This window comes from Trachemys scripta, chromosome 6 (genome assembly GCF_013100865.1).
Source record: "Trachemys scripta elegans isolate TJP31775 chromosome 6, CAS_Tse_1.0, whole genome shotgun sequence".
NCBI classification, from domain to species: domain Eukaryota; kingdom Metazoa; phylum Chordata; order Testudines; family Emydidae; genus Trachemys; species Trachemys scripta.
The window spans coordinates 40,660,022-40,678,567 of record NC_048303.1 but is presented as its reverse complement, the minus strand read 5'-3'; the positions used below and the strand labels follow the sequence as shown (position 1 = coordinate 40,678,567).

General features: G+C 44.4%; 1 protein-coding gene across 1 annotated transcript in view; it reads left to right on the top strand.

Annotated features, from left to right (window-relative positions):
- Nucleotides 1–18,546, top strand: part of THBS4 (thrombospondin 4) — a 65,990-nt gene that overhangs the window by 30,427 nt on the left and 17,017 nt on the right. The window contains exons 8-15 of the mRNA XM_034774619.1: nucleotides 2,779–2,916; nucleotides 4,621–4,701; nucleotides 5,690–5,842; nucleotides 7,577–7,681; nucleotides 7,925–8,032; nucleotides 14,489–14,648; nucleotides 16,500–16,618; nucleotides 17,404–17,456. Coding sequence (XP_034630510.1) covers nucleotides 2,779–2,916; nucleotides 4,621–4,701; nucleotides 5,690–5,842; nucleotides 7,577–7,681; nucleotides 7,925–8,032; nucleotides 14,489–14,648; nucleotides 16,500–16,618; nucleotides 17,404–17,456 — 917 coding nt within the window. The remainder of the gene's footprint in view (nucleotides 1–2,778; nucleotides 2,917–4,620; nucleotides 4,702–5,689; nucleotides 5,843–7,576; nucleotides 7,682–7,924; nucleotides 8,033–14,488; nucleotides 14,649–16,499; nucleotides 16,619–17,403; nucleotides 17,457–18,546) is intronic.

The following is an 18,546-nucleotide window of genomic DNA, read 5'->3' as shown; positions in this document are numbered from 1 at the left end:
CAAGGCCCCGCCCTCTGGTCAGGCCAGAAGCTGGAACTGGGCATTGGTAAGAACCGCCCAGATAGCCCAGGCTACTGTGGGGAGCCCTGGACCTCTACCTCAGCGGTCCCCAAATTTTTCATGGTTGTGCTCCTCCCATCCCTGTCTGCACCCACCCCGCCAGGGCTGGAAGTGGGGCTACAGCTGGGAGCAGGGCCAGAGCACAGCTAGGGGCCAACCGGGGCTGGGTGGTGATCTCTTCCTGTCCCCCATGGCAGCTGGCCTGGGCCCTGCCATGCCCCCCAAACATTCCTCCACACACCCCACAGTTTGGGGACCTCTGCTCTACCAGCCCTGGGCGAGGGGCTGTGGTGCCCAAGAAAAGCCCTCGGCCCATGTCCCTACCCCCTCAGGGTGCTCCACCCTGGGTAGGTGGAGGGTCTGGGACTCTGGGGTTCCCCACAGCAGCCCGGGCTCCCTGGACAGCTCTTACTAATGCCTGGCTCTGGCTTCTGGTCTGACGAGGGGGTGGGGCCTCAGAATAAGAGAAGGAACAGGGGTAGGACAACAGAGGGGGCAGGGAAGAATTTGGCACTGCCCTTGAGGCTTGGGCAGGTGCAGAGCGGTGCTGCAGGGAATCTGGGACAAATGCTGTTCCAGAACCAGGCTGAATGAGTCTGGGACTTGAAATGTACATTATGGGACTGTCCCACCCAGTTAGGGACAGGTTGTCACACTAGGCTAAATGTGGGGTGCATTTGAACCAGTGGAAGGATCTCTGTGGCCTTATCCACCCCCAAACTGTCCAATTGTCCAGGAAGAACACTTTACAGAGGGAGATCCAATATGATGTTAACTGTTTCTGCAAGTCATGAAACCAGGGCATTTAAATAGGAGTTTTGTATTCAATAACTGTTAAAAAGGAATCTAGAATTCCAACTAGGAGCCATCCTCATCCCTGTCTGAGCCTTGAGACAGTTAACATCTCTCTAGTAAGGCCTCTTAACACCAACCCAGGAGGAAGCATTGCTGATTTGTTTGGGGGGGATGTGCCTCACAACCTTAAAACATTATCTTAATATGTATGTTGAACTGCATACGTCTCTTCTGTTAATAATGACATTGTTTGAGCTCCCTCTACTGGCTAAAAAAATAATCTACTTTTTCAAATCAAGAGCTACATTGGGCCTAATGAGCACGATGTCTGTCTAGGGTGACCAGATGTCCCGATTTTATAGGGACGATCCCTATATTCATGGTGTTGTCTTATATAGGCACCTATTACCCCCCACCCCATCCCAATTTTTCACACTTGCTATCTGGTCACCCTATGTCTGTGTTACATTTAAGTTCACATTGTGGATTATGCTTTTATTAAATCTTTTATGCTATTAGGCTCCAAAGCATGATTTCTCCCAATTTTGTGTTTAGTAGTCTGTTACAATGGTATTAAATTTTTTATATGATTATATGTTGAGGGACATACACTGAACTGTATGTATTTTGTGTATGTTATCCTGGTTTGTTTTGTCATCATTTTATGGGTATTTTTGCTTTATGCCCAAGCTGAGTTAATCATAGAATCGCAGAAATGTAGGGTTGGAAGGGACCTTGAGAGCTCATCTAGTACCTTCTGCCATGCTAAGGCAGGACCAAGTAAACGTAGACCATCCCTGACAAGGGTTTGTCCGACCTGTTCTTTAAAACTTCCTGTAATGGGGATTCTACCACCTCCCTTGGTAACCTATCCCAGTGCTTAACTATCCTTATAGTTATAAAGTTTGTCCTACCATCTAAGATAAATCTCCCTTGCTTCAGATTAAACCCATTACACTTCTTGTCCTACCTTCAGTGGACCTGGAGAACAATTGATCACTGTCCTCGTTATAACAGCTCTTAACATATTTGAAGACTGTCCCTTTGAGTCTTCTTTTTGTAAGGACTAAACATGCCTAGTTTCTTTAACCTTTCCTCATAACTCAGTTTTCTAACCTTTCATTGTTCTCCTCTGGTCTCCCTCCAGTTTGTCCACAACTTTTCTAAAGGTGGTGCCTAGAACTGTAGTGCACTACTGCAGCTGAGGCCTCACCAGTACCAGGTAGAGCGAAACAATTACCTCCCATTTCTTACAATGTCACTCCATTATCTAAGTCATCAGTGACAATCTTGAATAGTACCAGACCCAGGACAGACCCCTGTGGGACGACACCAGATAATGGTGGAAAGACCAGGCATCTTTAAAAATATTTTATATTTCCTATTACTTGTTTAATCTTCTGTTTGAATCATATCTAGGGAGATGAAAAATGAACATATTCAGGATTTGTCTGCCAATTAACAAATGGTGTTGGTATTTGACAAATACTAGACAGGGGCAGGACTGTAACAGGGCATATGCCATTTTAACTAATTCATTTTCAGGTTACCTTCCCCCCATCCCCCGTATTTTATCAAATACAAACAACAGCAAAATGCTGCTATTTATATGTGCATTGAATACAGGTGGATAGTCATTCCCCAGTGATCTCATGACTGCCACAATTACAGGGCATTAATTACAATACAGGGTTCTACTTTTTTCAGTCATGTCCATTCAAGTGGTACTAGGTGAGACTTCAGAGGGAGTTGAACCCATAAAACTGAGAGGAGAGTTGAGCTCATGGTTTGAGACTTCTAGGACAACTATACAATTCAATATTATTTAAGTGCTGCTTAAAAAAGGGTACATTTTGGAATCTGAGATCAACAGAATGTTATCGACTCACTGATGCAGGTTCAATGATTCATTTGTCTTTTTAGTGCCGCTATAGCCCATGCTTCCCTGGGGTAGGCTGCGTGAACATTGTTCCAGGCTTCAGATGTGAGGCTTGCCCTCCAGGATACACAGGACAGACAGTTCAGGGGGTAGGGATCAATGCTGCCAAGAACAATAAGCAGGTGAGTGGCAGCCAGACACACCGCCATCTCCGGTGTGTGAGGATGGTTTGATATCACTTTTGCTTTCCAAATACAGTTTAAAACAAAACTATTAAACATTCTAATTATTTTTCATTCAATAAAATTACAAGTGTTTTGGGCAGCTCAGCAGAGTGTAGTGTTATTGAATAGACAGCTACATCATTTTGTCCCTGACTTTAACAGCAACAACAACAGGTTAATGTGGGGTGGAGGGGAGACAGGAGAAGGCCTTAGCTAATGGGAAATGTCCTGTAGGATTTGATAGAAAATGCCAAACTTCTGTAGATCCATATGATATCTTGTAAAAGAGATTTGTGTTCCTTCTGTAGATTTCTATAGGATGGTTCATAAAACTTACAGTAAAGTTGTCATCTTTCATACAACTCTATAGACCAGATTCTGGGCTGAGTCCTGAGCATCACTATAGTGGCAGCTACACCATAGATGGGATCCCCTAGGTTAGGAGAGACTTCAGTTGGCCAAATCTGCCAGGTTCATGGCTGCTTCGCATTCCTATACGAATATAGCCCTACAGGTTTTAGTGTAATTTCTATAGAACCCTACTGTTTAAGACCCCATTAAATTCTATAGGAGTTTCTCAGAAGGATCACAAACAGACTAAAAAAGCAACAGAGCATATAAGTGAGAAAATTTAGTAATTGGTTCTTTCACACTGTACATAGTAATATGTTTTGTTATCCCACCAATCTATAGAAAGTTATTTAACAGGGCATTAGTTTAGGACAGACTCTATGGCAGGGGTTCTCAAACTTCATTTCACCGCGGCCCCCTTCTGACAACAAAAATTACTACATGACCCCAGGAGGGGGGGGGGGACCGGAGCCTGATCCCCCCCTACCCCCGAGTCCCACTGCCCCAGCCCCAGGCAGGGGGTCTGTAACCTGAGCCCCGCTGACCAGCGCTGAATCCCTCAGCTTCGGATTTGGTCCTGGGCCCCAGCAAGTCTAAGCCAGTCCTGGTGACCCCATTAAAATGGGGTCGTGACCCACTTTGGGGTCCCTCCCTACCCACAGTTTGAGAACCGCTGCTCTATGCTATTATAAATGGCCATTTTGTTTGCAATTGTTAAGAGACAGTCTGCTTTTCCAGCACAGATAAAACACAAAATAAGTAATTTTAAAAGAAAGTTAATTCCACTCTATTTATAGGGTCAAATTAGATTTCCTCTGAGGCTGAGTTATGCTATAAAAAAAGGAAGAAATGCACTACTTCAGAAGCAGTGCCAAAAGTCATTATGCAGATACAAGGTCTATATTAACTGGGAAGAAGTTCTTTATAATTAAACTGACTCTAAAAATATTGGTTGTATTAAACCAAACAAAAATTGATTTAGCCTCACAACACTCCTGTGTGGTAGGGAAGTACCACTACCCCCACCTTACAGATGGAACTGTGGCACAGAGAGGCCAAGTCACTTGTCCGCAGTCGCAGAGGAAGTCTGTAGTGGAGCAGGAATGTGAATCCAGGTCTCCTGGGTCACAGGCCAGCATCCTAACCCCTGGACCCTCCTTCCTCCATTTCTGATTTAGATTGAATGCCATATCGAACATGCTTGTTCATGTTTCCAAAGCCTTTGAAGGTGCTCAGTGGGTAATTTCCCTTCACACTTGGATCTAAGGTTCACTAGTTTTTTATTATAGGCTCCTTATTTTGTTGTGTTAGGTCTGCTTGGATATTGATGAATGTAATAATAATGGCCAAAATGGAGGATGTGTTCCAAATTCCCAGTGCATAAACACCATGGTAAGTACCCTTTCGTTTACTGTTTTCAAAACTGATCATTTACATCAGGCTGTGATTTTTATCTGTTCCGCCTTGAGATAACCTCTGTATTATATCTAAACAAAAATAACTAAGCATGGGGAATAGAGAGCTTAAGACCAAATGAAATGCCTGTGTGGGATTATAACCCATTAGTAAACCTGTCCACATCACAATACCCACCATCAGTAGCAAAGGCACTAACTGCAACATCCTTGCTTGGAATCTCTGGGCTTGTTCACGTAAGAAAGTCAAACTGATCTAGTTTACAGTGCTATTTTAAGCTGATTTAGTTAAGCCAATACAAAAGGCTGCATGGACACTCTTATGTCAGCTTAAACAAGGCTTATTTTGATCTAATTTATGTCAAATCCTAGGCATTGTCAACAGACAGAAGTTGTACCAGTTTAGCTTAAGTCAGTTTTAACTGATTTAAGCAAAACCAGAGCAAACTTTGGTGGACACATTTATTTCAGCTTAAGAGCAGCTGGTTTCAGTTTAGCTTAAACTTGTTCCCAATTAAGTGAAGCTAAACCAAAACAGGGCTGATTTGTACCAAAATAGTGTCCACACATGCTTTGCACTGGTTAAATTGATTGAGTTCAACTGGTGTAATCTGTGCATAGGCAAGAGCTCAGCAAAGAATGAACAGGCATGGAGATTGTAATATCCTCTCCCACCTTAAAGATGGCTCATCCTGAGCAGGTTTTAGGGACATTCGCAGGGCAATGTAGAGAAGTGTGGGTTGCTGCCAGTACTCTACTGGTTCTCTGGATAAATAGGGGACTTTGGTCCCTCCACAACTGTCAGTCTCACATGTTTGACAGCACTAAGTGCTGTCAAACATGTCTGTTCACAAAGGAGCTAGCAAGATGCCACAGTGAACATGAAACTTAGCCTGCACATCATAAGCAAACAGTGTGAGGCAAATCACAGACACACTCATGCGAATGATTGATTGTCTTTACAGGGTTCTTACCGCTGCGGCCCATGCAAACCCGGTTACACTGGAGACCAGGTCAAAGGATGCAAGGCAGAGAAAAGCTGCAGAAATCGAGCCTTGAACCCATGCAGTGTCTATGCACAGTGTATTGAAGAAAGACAAGGAGAGATTTCATGTACTGTAAGTTGATGATAGGATATATTTTAGGCTGCTCCAGAGAAACTAGAAAAAACAGTCCTACTGAGGCAATGAGCAGGATGTTTTAGGGCCTGTGTACACTTTGATCAGTAAAAAGTGTTTGTAACCAGAGTTTGACACACTCATTTGACCCAGTTACAAACAGTCCAGTTGTGTCCAGATAGCAGACTCCCCCCCCCCCCCTCCTACAAGGTGGTAGCCAAATCTGGGTGGTTACATTTACCATGCTGCCTAGCAGCATTTGTATGATTGCATTCTGGGAAGTCTGCCGCTGCTATCCTGTACGGTCTCAGCAGAAAAGTGTGCCAAATAGCAATGCACACAGAGCAAGCATCAGCATCATGTGGATCTCTGGCCACATTCTGCTGTCCAGTGAGTTGTGAAGAAAGTTTTCTGGTATTTAAGAGTGGTTATGGGCTCCTGTCTACATAATGAGATGATCAAGTATTACTTGACCAGATTACTTGAAGATTGAACATGTCAGATTAGATCTCTGACAAGGGTGACACATAGCTGGTTGCTGTAGTTATTAGTCATGCAATGTGTGGGCACAAACTGTGCCACTAAAGGGGTACAAACTCAATCAGAAGTTTTAGTGTAGATGGAACCTTAAATACAATGGGCCTAATAGTGTAGTCTTTGTACAGGCAGAATTTCAAGTGCAGTTCATTTCTTTTGCCACAAGGAAGACTAAGATCAAGTAATTCATACACCAGGAACAGCAGTTCCCCCACTGTGTCTAAAAGAATGAAAACATCACAACTGATGCCTACTGCATTAAATAAAGATCTGTATTGTTCTTCTCTATGGTATATTTAAGGGATTATGAGGGTTGTTTTTTTCCCCTACTGTTGTAATGAAAGGGTTGGACAGATCTATTTACCTAGAAGTATTTCTATTTTCTTCTGGGGTCTGAAGCTAGATCAGACATCTTTCCTGATGTTGATTCTACTGTCCCCTCCCTCTCTGGCCCTCTAGGTGCATCTCAGTTTTAAGTATATTTATTTCAAAGAGATTTCTAAATATTGGTGCTGAGGACAGTCGGGAGAGTCCACATGCAATTTTACCCACACATTTGAGTGTGCAGTTTCAGCAGTTGCATCCACAAATTAGGTATTTTTGAGAACTGATCGCAATTTAGATACTTAAACGTTCATATGCAGAAATGCCCAATTTGCCAGTGCAAATAATTGTGTGTAAAATATTCCAGAGAGATTTCAGATTTCTCTTTCTGAAAGTCTGGCCCTCAGAATATGTGTTACATATTTTGGCTCTCTTTTTCCAGTGAGTTTGCATTTTATCATCTTTCAGGGAGACTGTTGACCTCTGCTTCAGCTCGGATCACTAATGCCTACATTTTCAAAAGCAACCACTAATTTTGGATGGTCACCTTGAGGCACTGAGGATCTGAGCATCCACTGGAGTCATTTGGAGTTGTGGGGTACTCAGCACCTCTGAAAATCAGGCCCTAGATGTCTGAAGCTGGCAATCCAAAATTAAAATGTATCTGCTAATTTTGGAGCTAAATCTCGATGCCTACCTTACCAGATAGCAATGTATGGTTGAATATATCATTATAAAGGTTAGTGCTTCCTGCACCGCATATTGATCCATTCTGAAACTGACCTAGGGTCCCATCTTGAGCATTGCTGTACATGTTTGCAAAGTGGAATCTTCAGTCTGTCTGTGGTTCTATAATAGTGTTTTCATTTGTAGTGTGGCATTGGTTGGGCTGGTGATGGTTATATCTGTGGAAAGGACATAGATATTGATGGCTATCCTGATGAAAAACTCCCATGCTCTGCTGATAGCTGCAGAAAGGTAGGAGGCTTTTTCTTTTTAATCACCCAGGGGAGTGATAGTGGGGGACATGAAGAGGCAATAGGGGAAACACTACAAAGTGTAAACACTTTTGCAAGTTTTTATGTTTATTTTGTTTAAAATGTATTTCATTAAGAAACTTTTCAGGTTAATAGTAAAGAAAGTCAGTCAGCCCCTAGGAGAGAGATTTCAAGTAATGTTGTGGAATGCTGGTCATATTTCTTGGGTTTATTTTTTGCTTAGGACAACTGCAGATTTGTTCCAAACTCAGGACAAGAAGATGCAGATGGTGATGGACTCGGAGATGCCTGTGATGAGGATGCAGATGGAGATGGAATTCCTAATGAAGAGGTACTGTACACAGACATAGAATATGGTTCAGGTTTGGGATCTCGTGCAAATAGGATGGAATGAAGTTGGTGCAAGGTGGGACGTTTCTAAACCTAATACAGTACCATTTTCCGAGGCGTGTCCCACTGCCCTCACTACATTTAGCCAGCTGTACTCACCAGCACCTTCTCTAATGCACTCATTTCCATTTATATGATGCTCACATCAAAGACCTGAAAAATCACACTGTGACAAAAAAACCTTAACTCCAACCTACCAATAAGAACATAAGAATGGCCCTACTGGGTCAGACCAAAGGTCCATCTAGCACAGTATCCTGTCTACCGACAGTGGCCAGTGCCAGGTGACCCAGAGGGAATGAACAGAACAGGTAATCATCAAGTGACCCATTCCCTGTTGCTCATTCCCAGCTTCTGGCAAACAGAGGCTAGAGACACCATTCCTGCCATCCTGGCTAATAGCCATTGATGGACCTATCCTCCATTAATTTATCTAGTTCTTTTTTGAACATTGTTATGGTCTTGGCCTTCACAACAGCTTCTGGCAAGAAGTTCCACAGGTTGACTGTGCATTGTGTGAAGAAATACTTCCTTTTATTTGTTTTAAACCTGCTGCCTATTAATTTCATTTGGTGACCCCTAGTTTTTGTTTTATGAGAAGTAGTAAACACTTCCTTATCTACTTTCTCTAAACCAGTCATGATTTTATAGACCTCAATCATATCTCCCCTTAGCCATCTCTTTTCCAAACTGAAAAGTCCCAGTCTTATTAATCTCTCCTCATCCAGAAGTCATTCCATACCCTTAATCATTTTTGTTGCCCTTTTCTGAACCCTTTCCAATTCCAAGATATCTTTTTTGAGATGCGGCAACCAAATCTGCACTCAATATTCAAGATGTGGATGTACCATGGATTTATATAGAGGCAACATGATAGTTTATGTCCTATTATCTATCCCTTTCTTAATTATTCCCAGCATTCTGTTCACTTTTTTGACTGCCGCTGCACATTGAGTGGATGTTTTCAGAGAACTATCCACAATGACTCCAAGATCTCTTTCTTGATTGGTAACAGCTAATTTAGACCCCATCATTTTATATGTATAGTTGGGATTATGCTTTCTAATGTGCATTACTTTGCATTTATCAACATTGAATTTCATCTGTCATTTTGTTGCCCAGTCACCCAGTTTTGAGAGATCCTTTTGTAGCTCTTTGCAATCTGCCTGGGTCTTAACTATTTTTAGTAATTTTATATCATCTGAAAATTTTGCCACCTCACTGTTTACCCCTTTTTCCAGATCATTTATGAATATGTTGAATAGGACTGGTCCCAGAACAGACCCCTGGGGGACCCCCACTATTTACCTCTCTCCATTCTGAAAACTGACCATTTACACCTACCCTTTGTTTCCTATCTTTTAACCAGTTACCAGTCCATGAGAGCACCTTCCCTCTTATCCTGTGGCAACTTACTTTGCATAAGAATCTTTGGTGAGGGACCTTGTCAAAGGCTTTCTGAAAATCTAAGTACACTATATCCACTGGATCTCCTTGTTCCACATGTTTGTTGACCCCACCCCCAAAGAATTCTAGTAGATTGGTGAGGCATGATTTCCCTTTACTAAAACCTTGTTGACTCTTCCTCAACAAATTATGTTCATGTCTGACAATATTGTTCTTTATTATAGTTTCAACCAATTTGCCTGGTACTGAAGTCAGGCTTACAGGCCTGTAATTGCTGGGATCACCTCTCCCCTAACCCACCCTCCATACAGTTTCCGAAACCCGATGCGGCCCTCAGGCCAAAAAGTTTGCCTGCCGCCGCACTACCCCCACTTTTTGTGCTATGACTATGCCTTAGAATATGTTTTAACTACTTATGCTAAACAATCTGCTCTGTCTTGTTCTTAGCTCTGATACTGAGTATCTTTCCCAGACCTGAAGAAGAGCTCTGTGTAGCTTGACAGCTTGTCTCTCTCACCAACAGAAGTTGGTCCAATAAAAAGATATTACCTCACCCACCTTGTCTCAGCAGTGAAATAGTTAATGTTGACATTGAAATTTTCACCTTTATGTTTCAGACATAAAAGTTCCATTTTCATGAATTGGGCAGGTCTCACCTCCCAGAACTATTGTTACAGGCTGTCCACGTATTGAGAAAGACAACTCTGCATTTATTTACATCTTCATTTTTTCAAGGGTTTCTTGAATAACCATGAGAGCTAGGCACTCTTGTTTTTATTTAAATTAAAACTTAGATTCTGTAGCATCCATCCAATAGCAGTGTCACAGAGTGCACCATTCACTGCTTGTCCGGTGTCGCTTCCTAGCTGCTCTGGGGATTAGCTCACAAGGTCAACACCCCTTGCCATGGTTGTACACTGTCACTCCATCTTTCTATCTGGTCTGCAATCCCTATCTTGCTTCAGGAACCACAGTATCCTCTTCATGAGTCAGCCCTCTGTCCAGGTCACTCAGCGTTCTCCACTTCAGGGTATAGGCCTTCAAAGTCTCTGTCACTCCCAGTGACCCTGGCACTCTTTCAGTTCGCTGCCCCACCAGTGCCATTTCCCCAGTGGTGGGTAGGGAACCCAGGCCTGCCCTCTATTCTGGGTTCCAATCCAGGAACCCTCTACCCAGCAGTTCTGGGCTTTCCTCTCCCAGTACACACTGCTCCTTCCCTGGACTGCTTCCTACAACTCCTGGTTTCCCTCCTTGCTCTGGGTGTACCAGCCTCAAGCCCTCCTCCCAGGGAGTGACTGCCCTTTGCCAGCTACGGTTGCCAATTTTCTAACCGCACAAAACCAAATACCTTAGCCCCACCCCTGCCCCCAGGCCCCACCCCACCCCTTATGAGACTCCGTCCCCCCACTCACTACATTCCCCCTCCCTCGGTGACTTGTTCTCTCCCTCCCTCCCTTTCACTAGGCTGGAGTAGGGGGTTGGAGTGCGGGAGAGGGTGAGGGCTCTAACTGGGGGTGCAGGCTCAGGAGTGGGTTCAGGATATGGGAGGGGGCTTCAGGCTGGGTCATGGAGTTGGGGTGCAAGAGGGGGTGAGGGCTGTGGCTGCGGGGCTTGGGGTGCAGGAGGGGGCTCCAGGCTGGGGGGTGAGGCCAAGGAATTCGGAGTGTGGGAGGGGGTTGAGGCAGGGGATTGGGGTGCAGGAGGGATTATGGTGTCTGGGCTGGGGGTGCAGACTGAGATGGGGCCAGGGATGAGGGGTTTGGGGCACAGGAGGGGGCTCTGGGTTTGGGGGGGGCTCAGGGCTGGGGCAGAGGGTTGGGGCATGGGCTTACTTTGGGCGGCTCCTGGTCAAGGGCACAGCGGGGCTAAGGCAGGCTCCCTGCATGTGCTGGCACTGCACTGTGCCCTGGAAGTGGCCAGCAGGCCTGGCTCCTAGGCGGCGGGGCCAGGAGGCTCGACGCGCTGCTCTCACCCACAAGCACAACCTCCTCAGCCCTCATTGACTGCGGTTCCCAGACAATGGGAGTGCAGAGCCGGTGCTCAGGGTGGGGGCAGCACGTGGAGTCCCGTGGCCACCCCGCAGAGAAGCCAGACCTGCTGGGCACAGCGTGATGCTAGGATAGGTAGGGACTAGCCTGCCTTAGCCAGGCAGCACCACCAATGGGACTTAACAGCCCCGTCAGCTGCGCTGACCAGAGCCACCAGGTCCCTTTTTGACCAGGCATTCCAGTCAAAAATCAGACACCTGGCAACCCTATTACCAGCAGCAGTCCCTGTCCGGTGCCAACTTCCTGGCTTTATAGGCCCTGCCTGTTACTGCACAGCTGAACCTGCTTGCAATCAACTCCCTGCTCCCTGGTTCTTCCTCCAGGTGCAGCCTGTGGAGTTAATAGGCCTACATGGTCACCTTAACCCCTTCCAGTCCTGTGTGGGGTTGACACCCCATCATAGGCAGATATATTAACAGTGTTAATTAAATTAAAAATTAACAATGAAAGTAGCCCATGTCTCAGATTTTGTTACAGCAAAACAATTTTAAAATCTCAAAAACACCCAGGAGCTTATTTGCTAGAGGGAGTGGCAATAAACTTAAACTCATCCCGAGAAAAAGAACTTAGAAGCCCATTTAAAAGTTATTATAACTCAAATAATGAATAGTTCGGTGTGAGAATTCAGTCTGTACTCAGGGCCTGGTCAAAGCCGACAGCAATTAACGGGAGCTTTTCCAATGATTCCAAAGTGCTTTGAATCAGGCCAGGTTCTCAAAAAGTAAGTGTGTCAGTTTGGGACAATTCATTGTGTTATTGGTGCATAACAAATGTGATGGATTGGGTCACAGAAACCCCCTTGGGACTGCCACCTGATGTGCTGAGACTACCTCTGAGCCCGTTTTCTCTGGCAGCTTGGGACTTCAGTACCCTGTTTTGTTGAGCCAGACATGCTAGCCTGCTGCAAACACAGACCCAGGTCTGAACCATGTCCCCCACAAGCTGCTGACTTAAGTGAAAACAGCTTAAGATGTGCTCCTGTCTCCAGCACCCAGATACCCAGTTCCCAATGGGGGCCAAACCCCAAATAAATCCATTTTACTCTGTATAAAGCTTATACAGGGTAAACTCAAATTGTTCACCCTCTATAAAACTGAGAGAGATATGCACAGCTGTTTTCTCCCCCAGGTATTAATTACTTGCTCTGGGTTAATTAATAAGTAAAAAGTGATTTTATTAAATATAAAAAAGTAGGATTTAAAGTGGTTCCAAGTAATAACAATCAGAAAGTAAATTACCAAGCAAAATAAGACAAAAACATGCAAGTCTAAGCCTAATACAGTAGGAAACTGATTACAGATGAAACCAGAGATGTTACAGTAAGCTTCTTTCACAGACTAGTATCAGAGGGGTAGCCGTGTTAGTCTGAATCTGTAAAAAGCAACAGAGGGTCCTGTGGCACCTTTGAGACTAACAGAAGTATAGGGAGCATAAGCTTTCATGGGTAAGAACCTCACTTCTTCAGATGCAAGTCAGATGTCTGTTGCTTTTCACAGACTAGACTCCTTTCTAGTCTGGGCCCAATGCTTGTTCCAGCTCAGGTGGTAACTAGGGGATTTCTCATGACTGCAGCCCCCTTTGTTCTGTTCCACCCCCTTATATACCTTTTGCACAAGGCTGGAATCTTTTGTCTCTTTGGGTCCCCACCCCTCCTTCTAAATGGAAAAGCACCAGGTTTTAGATGGATTCCAGTACCAGGTGACATGGGCACATATCCTGTGAGACCCCAAGCCTTCATTCTTCCCAACCTGACTCACAGGAAGCCTTGCAAGTAAACAGAGCCATCTACAGTCAATTGTCCTAGTTAATGGGAGCCATCAAGATTCTAAACCACCATTAATGGCCCACACTTTGCATAACTACAATAGGACCTCAGTTATATTTCATATTTCTAGTTTCAGATACAAGAATGACACATTTATACAAATTGGATGACCACACTCAGTAGATTATAAGCTTTGTAATGATACCTTACAAGAGACCTTTTGCATGAAGCATATTCCAGTTACATTATATTCACACTCATTTTATGAAAATATGCTAATCATATGGAATGCAACGTCACAACAAAAAATGTAATTCTTGCTTTAAATGAAAATCCTAATGCAGTGCTAACTGTGGAATTGCTTTGGCACCTTCACAGTATTGAACCTGCATTAACAATAATACACAGCTGATACTGTAAATTAATGTAGGGCCCTATTGTCCTGTCCATCTCTGGGTGGAGAAAGGATGAGAACCCAGGTGTTCAGGAGGGATGCATAGAAGAGGAAAGTGCTGCCTCCTTGTTATTGTCCCCCCTTGCGGAATTAATACCAAATTAGAAAACATGTTAAATCTGGAATTCAGGCTTTTCTGGGTGAAAAAGTCAAATTGCCAAGCAGAGTCTTGGTTTGAGGATATACCAGTAGGGGGAGCTGGCTTTTCTCTTAATGCAGTGGTTTTCAACCTTTTATCATTTGTGGACTCCTACAAAATTTCAAATGAAGGTGCGGACTCCTTTGGAAATCTTAGGCAATCTGCGGACCCCCACGGGTCCACAGACCACATGTTGAAAGCCACTGTCCTAATGGATTGAAGCAGTGTGCATCCTGAAATGCAGACCCTGAAATAGAACACATTAAATAAGAGAACTGGCATATCAAAGCAGACTGTTTAAATGGACTCATGTGAAATGAGAACCAAAAGTCACTGTTATGAACAAATCCTTATGCACATTGGACAGTAATACCTCTCAGCCACACACACTGCATATAAAAACTGGAAGTTGGTATAGGACCAGTGAAATCTGGTCCTGATTTATTGACCACGTAGAATGCCAAGCTATTTACAATAATATATTTCCATCTGCAAAAGAGTTTACAGTGTATAAATGAGAGTTAAATTCTTACTGGAGTCAAATAATCCTAGCAGAAGGGAATTTGTGTTTGTCTCTCTTTTAGGATAACTGTGTATTGGTGCCAAACGTTAACCAGAGGAACAGTGATCAAGATATCTTTGGAGATGCTTGTGACAACTGTCGCACAGTCTTGAATAATGACCAGAGGGACACAGATGGGGACGGGAAAGGAGACGCCTGTGATGATGACATGGATGGAGATGGTTGATAAATCTTCACTTAATTCTTTAAAATCACCCAGCATGTGCTGTGCGTTATGGCACAGCTACACTATTCTCTAATGTAGCCGCTCTAAGCCAACAGGCCCTGGGCTTAACTACTCCAACCCCTGCAAGCAGCCCAGTGCTGTCCAGTGCTTATGTCGGTGTAACTTGTCGCTCAATGGGTGGTTTATTCACATCTCTGTGTAGTGTAGACATAGCCTTAGAGAGGACATTTGTCACCAGCTTTTAGGCATCTCTAAGGCTGAATACTTTAGTTCTAGTTTCCAACAGTGATGGGGTAACCCAGAGATACTGTGTAAAACCCAGCAATTTTGACTGTTTCCCTCCTTGCAATGGCATGGCTGCAGTAAAAGACATGAACTGTGTTGCAAGAACAGTTCTAGCTAACTTATAAGACTGCAGAGTGTGAGAACTATGAATCCCAACAGCAGCAGCAGCAACTCAGGGCATGGCTACACTTGCAGATGTAGCGCGCCGGGAGTTAAACCAGCCCTCGGAGATCGCAGCAGGGAAAGTGCTGCCGTGTGTTCACACTGTACACACTTCAAATGGGGAGGAGGGGGTGGAGTGTGACAGGGAGTGTGTTGTGTGTATGTGGGGGGAGAGACAGTGTGTTTTGGTGGGCAGAGTGTGTCAGCATGCTGTCTTGTAAGTTCAGACAGTGGCAGGGGGAAGGGGAAAACCCCAACATCAGTCCCCACCCCTGCCTCTCTCTCACACACACACACACACACACACACCCAAATGCCTGCCTCTGCAGCAGCAGCATTCCACAGTAATGGTTTGCTTTGTTGGGGAGCAGATAAGCATGCTGGCTGTCAGAAACGGAGCTTTGAAAGGGGATATCCGCATGCCTGCAGCCGAGTTCTAAACAATGACCAGAGTGTCCACATGACTTCAGGGGATTATGGAACATTTCCGAAGGCCAATCACAGCACAGTAATGCAACACGTCATTCACACTGACACCCCGGCGCTCCAGCCAAGGTGCACCAAGATCTATGCTTCTCAGGGAGGAGGATTACCAGGAACGCTCCAGCTGCAGGGTCCGGGCGCTCTAAGTGCCTTGCCAGTGTGGACACCTCAGCAGTTATGGTGCCCAGGGCTGATTTAATGCACTCTAACTTGCAAGTGTGACCAAGCCTTAGACTAAAATGCAGCAAATCTGGGGACGACATCACTTGGTCAAACATCTTCTCATGTGATATTTTGTCAGAGATCACACATTCCATCTCTGCAAGCAACTCCTAGTTGCAGCCATTTTTATTTATTTTATGTAAATATTGGGGTTTTTTTTGCTTAACCCCAAGCCCCAGGCACTGTGCAACAGTTAAACACCACAATAATTCATACAACAATTAAAAGGCTGTTGAACATTTTAATGGACTATCAGTACTAACAGCAAAAAAACCCAAACCTTTTCACAATAATCCACAGGCCCAACCACATCCTAGCACATCTGACTCCTTCCTGCCTGAATGCCCAAGAGATCTCTATTATGCAACATTTTATTCTCATTGCTGTGTGGGGCTTGGAAGAAAATCAAGTCCCCTTAAATATAATAATAGGGATGAAATGTCACGTGATACAAACTATATGGTACGGGGACAGAACGCAGTGAGGTGTGCAGGAAAATGGAATGCAAGGCAATGTCTTTAGTGAGATGCTTCTAACCTTGATTAAATGAGATGTGCACAGAAACAAAACAGATTTGGTGATGGCTGAACGGTAATGCTGTATTCTGTGAAAATACATAAACGGATGCATTTGGAAAATACATACATTTGGAAACTTAGGGAATAATTTTGACTAATATCAATGATTTTTCCAGGTATTAAGAACCTTTTGGACAATTGTCAGAGGGTTCCCAATCGGGACCAAAAGGACGGGGATAACGACGGTGTTGGTGATGCTTGTGACAGCTGCCCCACTATCAGCAACCCCAACCAGGTTAGTGAGGGGAAGAAAAATCTGTAGGATACCACAAGCCTCAGCCCCACCAAATTAGTGAAAAAGTGACTATAAGCACCAAATAACTGTAGTAGGAGACAATTGGAGGTACAAGAGATCAGCTACTCCCATTTTGTTAAAGGATATGTAGAAAAAACTTGTGAAACTTTGAAAGCTTGAGTTTGGAAAAGGAGACTGGAAATAGGAACAGATAGGTGCTTTTTCACACTATGCATGTCTCATTGTGCACCTCCTCTGATCAATATGCTGCAATATATCCCATCTGTGGTGGGCCAGACCCCAGTCCTATAAAAGTCAGTGGGAAGACTCCATTGGGAGTACAAATTCATTACATGTATTTTTTCTTTTATTAGGGCCAAATCCTGATTTTTCTTATTCAGACAAAAAACCCCATCCCCACAAACTCAGGCATTGAGTAAACAGAATAGACTTGCTACATTTTTTTGTTCAGCTGTGTAAGCTGTGTAGGCTTATTTTTAAGTTACATATGAGGGAAATCTCTTCTGGAAAATGAGGGTTTACTCATTTTCAGTATCTCAGGCAACTTTTTTTTAATTCCTTCAGCTAGAACCCCAGAAGCTAGTACCGCCCAATTTAATACTAGGTTGTTTTTCTGCCCTTGTTAAATAGATTTTCTTTTTTGGATCACCCACATAACCAGAAGATATATTTTATAAAAAGAACTGATCCTGCCAACATAGTACTGTCATTTAAATATTCTCTCAGCAGTTAATACTACAAACTTCTTCTGTTTCTGTTTGCAGTCAGATATTGACAATGACCTGATTGGAGATTCTTGTGACACTAACCAAGACAGGTACAGTACCCCCTATCTAATATCAACAAGAGAACAATACTGGGTTAAATTTAGCCCTGGCTTAAACTAGTCTAATTCCACCCACTTCAGTAGAGTTGCACCCACACTCCCACCAGAGCTTAGTTCAGCCCTAGGTTATTTTCAGTACTTCCTGCCCAGTAAGAACATAATTTTATGTAATGAAAACAAAGTGTCTTCTGAAATAACTATCATTCATAGCCATAGCCATCAATTACTGTTGCTATAACATCCCCCTCCCTTCCACTTTCTCCCATGCACATTTCACCAGTTCAGGTCCAAAAAAGGTATAGAAAACAAGTACATGACATGATTCAAAGCTGATTCCATAGAAATAAAACTGGCAAGCTCCACCCAGAGCTTATATTATCAAATTATCACAAATCAAAACCAAAACCACGCAAACAATTTTAGGGTGAGGAGTTTTCCCCACTAAATACACAAGACTTCACTATAACAAAGTGTCATTGTAAAAGGCAAGGACCTACCTGAAAAAATGTCCCATTCACTTTAGCATAGGAATAATGGTAAGGTCTCTCTTCTGAGCAGCGGCAGCTGAGGGTGTGCTGGGGAATCCATGAAATGCCATTTCTTTTCTCCCAAAGGCAGCGACCTAGCCGCATCTACATCAGGGGTTAGATCGCGTTAACTACAGCACCATGGGCAGTCCATGAACCGGCCGATGGGGGAGGCTAGCCCCCGGCCCCTCCCTTCTACCCCCCACCCCTACAGGAGCCCAGAGAAACCCCCCCAGGGCCACCAGTGTCCACCGCCCCAGCTCCGGGCCACCCAATTGCCCCCAGCCACGGAGCACCAGGTTGGCGCATGGCACAGTTCTAGTGCCAAGAGCACCAGGCAGGTGGTACAGTGTGGCCCCAGCGGCAGCCGCCCAGAGTCCCAGAGTCAGTCCCGCAGCCTCATCCCCAACCAGCCTGGGCCACAGAAGAGTGGGAACTGCAGGAGGGGGTCTGGGGGCAGAGCATGGGTGGGGCTACGCCAGGCTGTTTGGGGAGGCTCAGCCTCCCCCAGTCTATGATACCCGCCGCCCATGTACAGCACTCAGGACATGGAA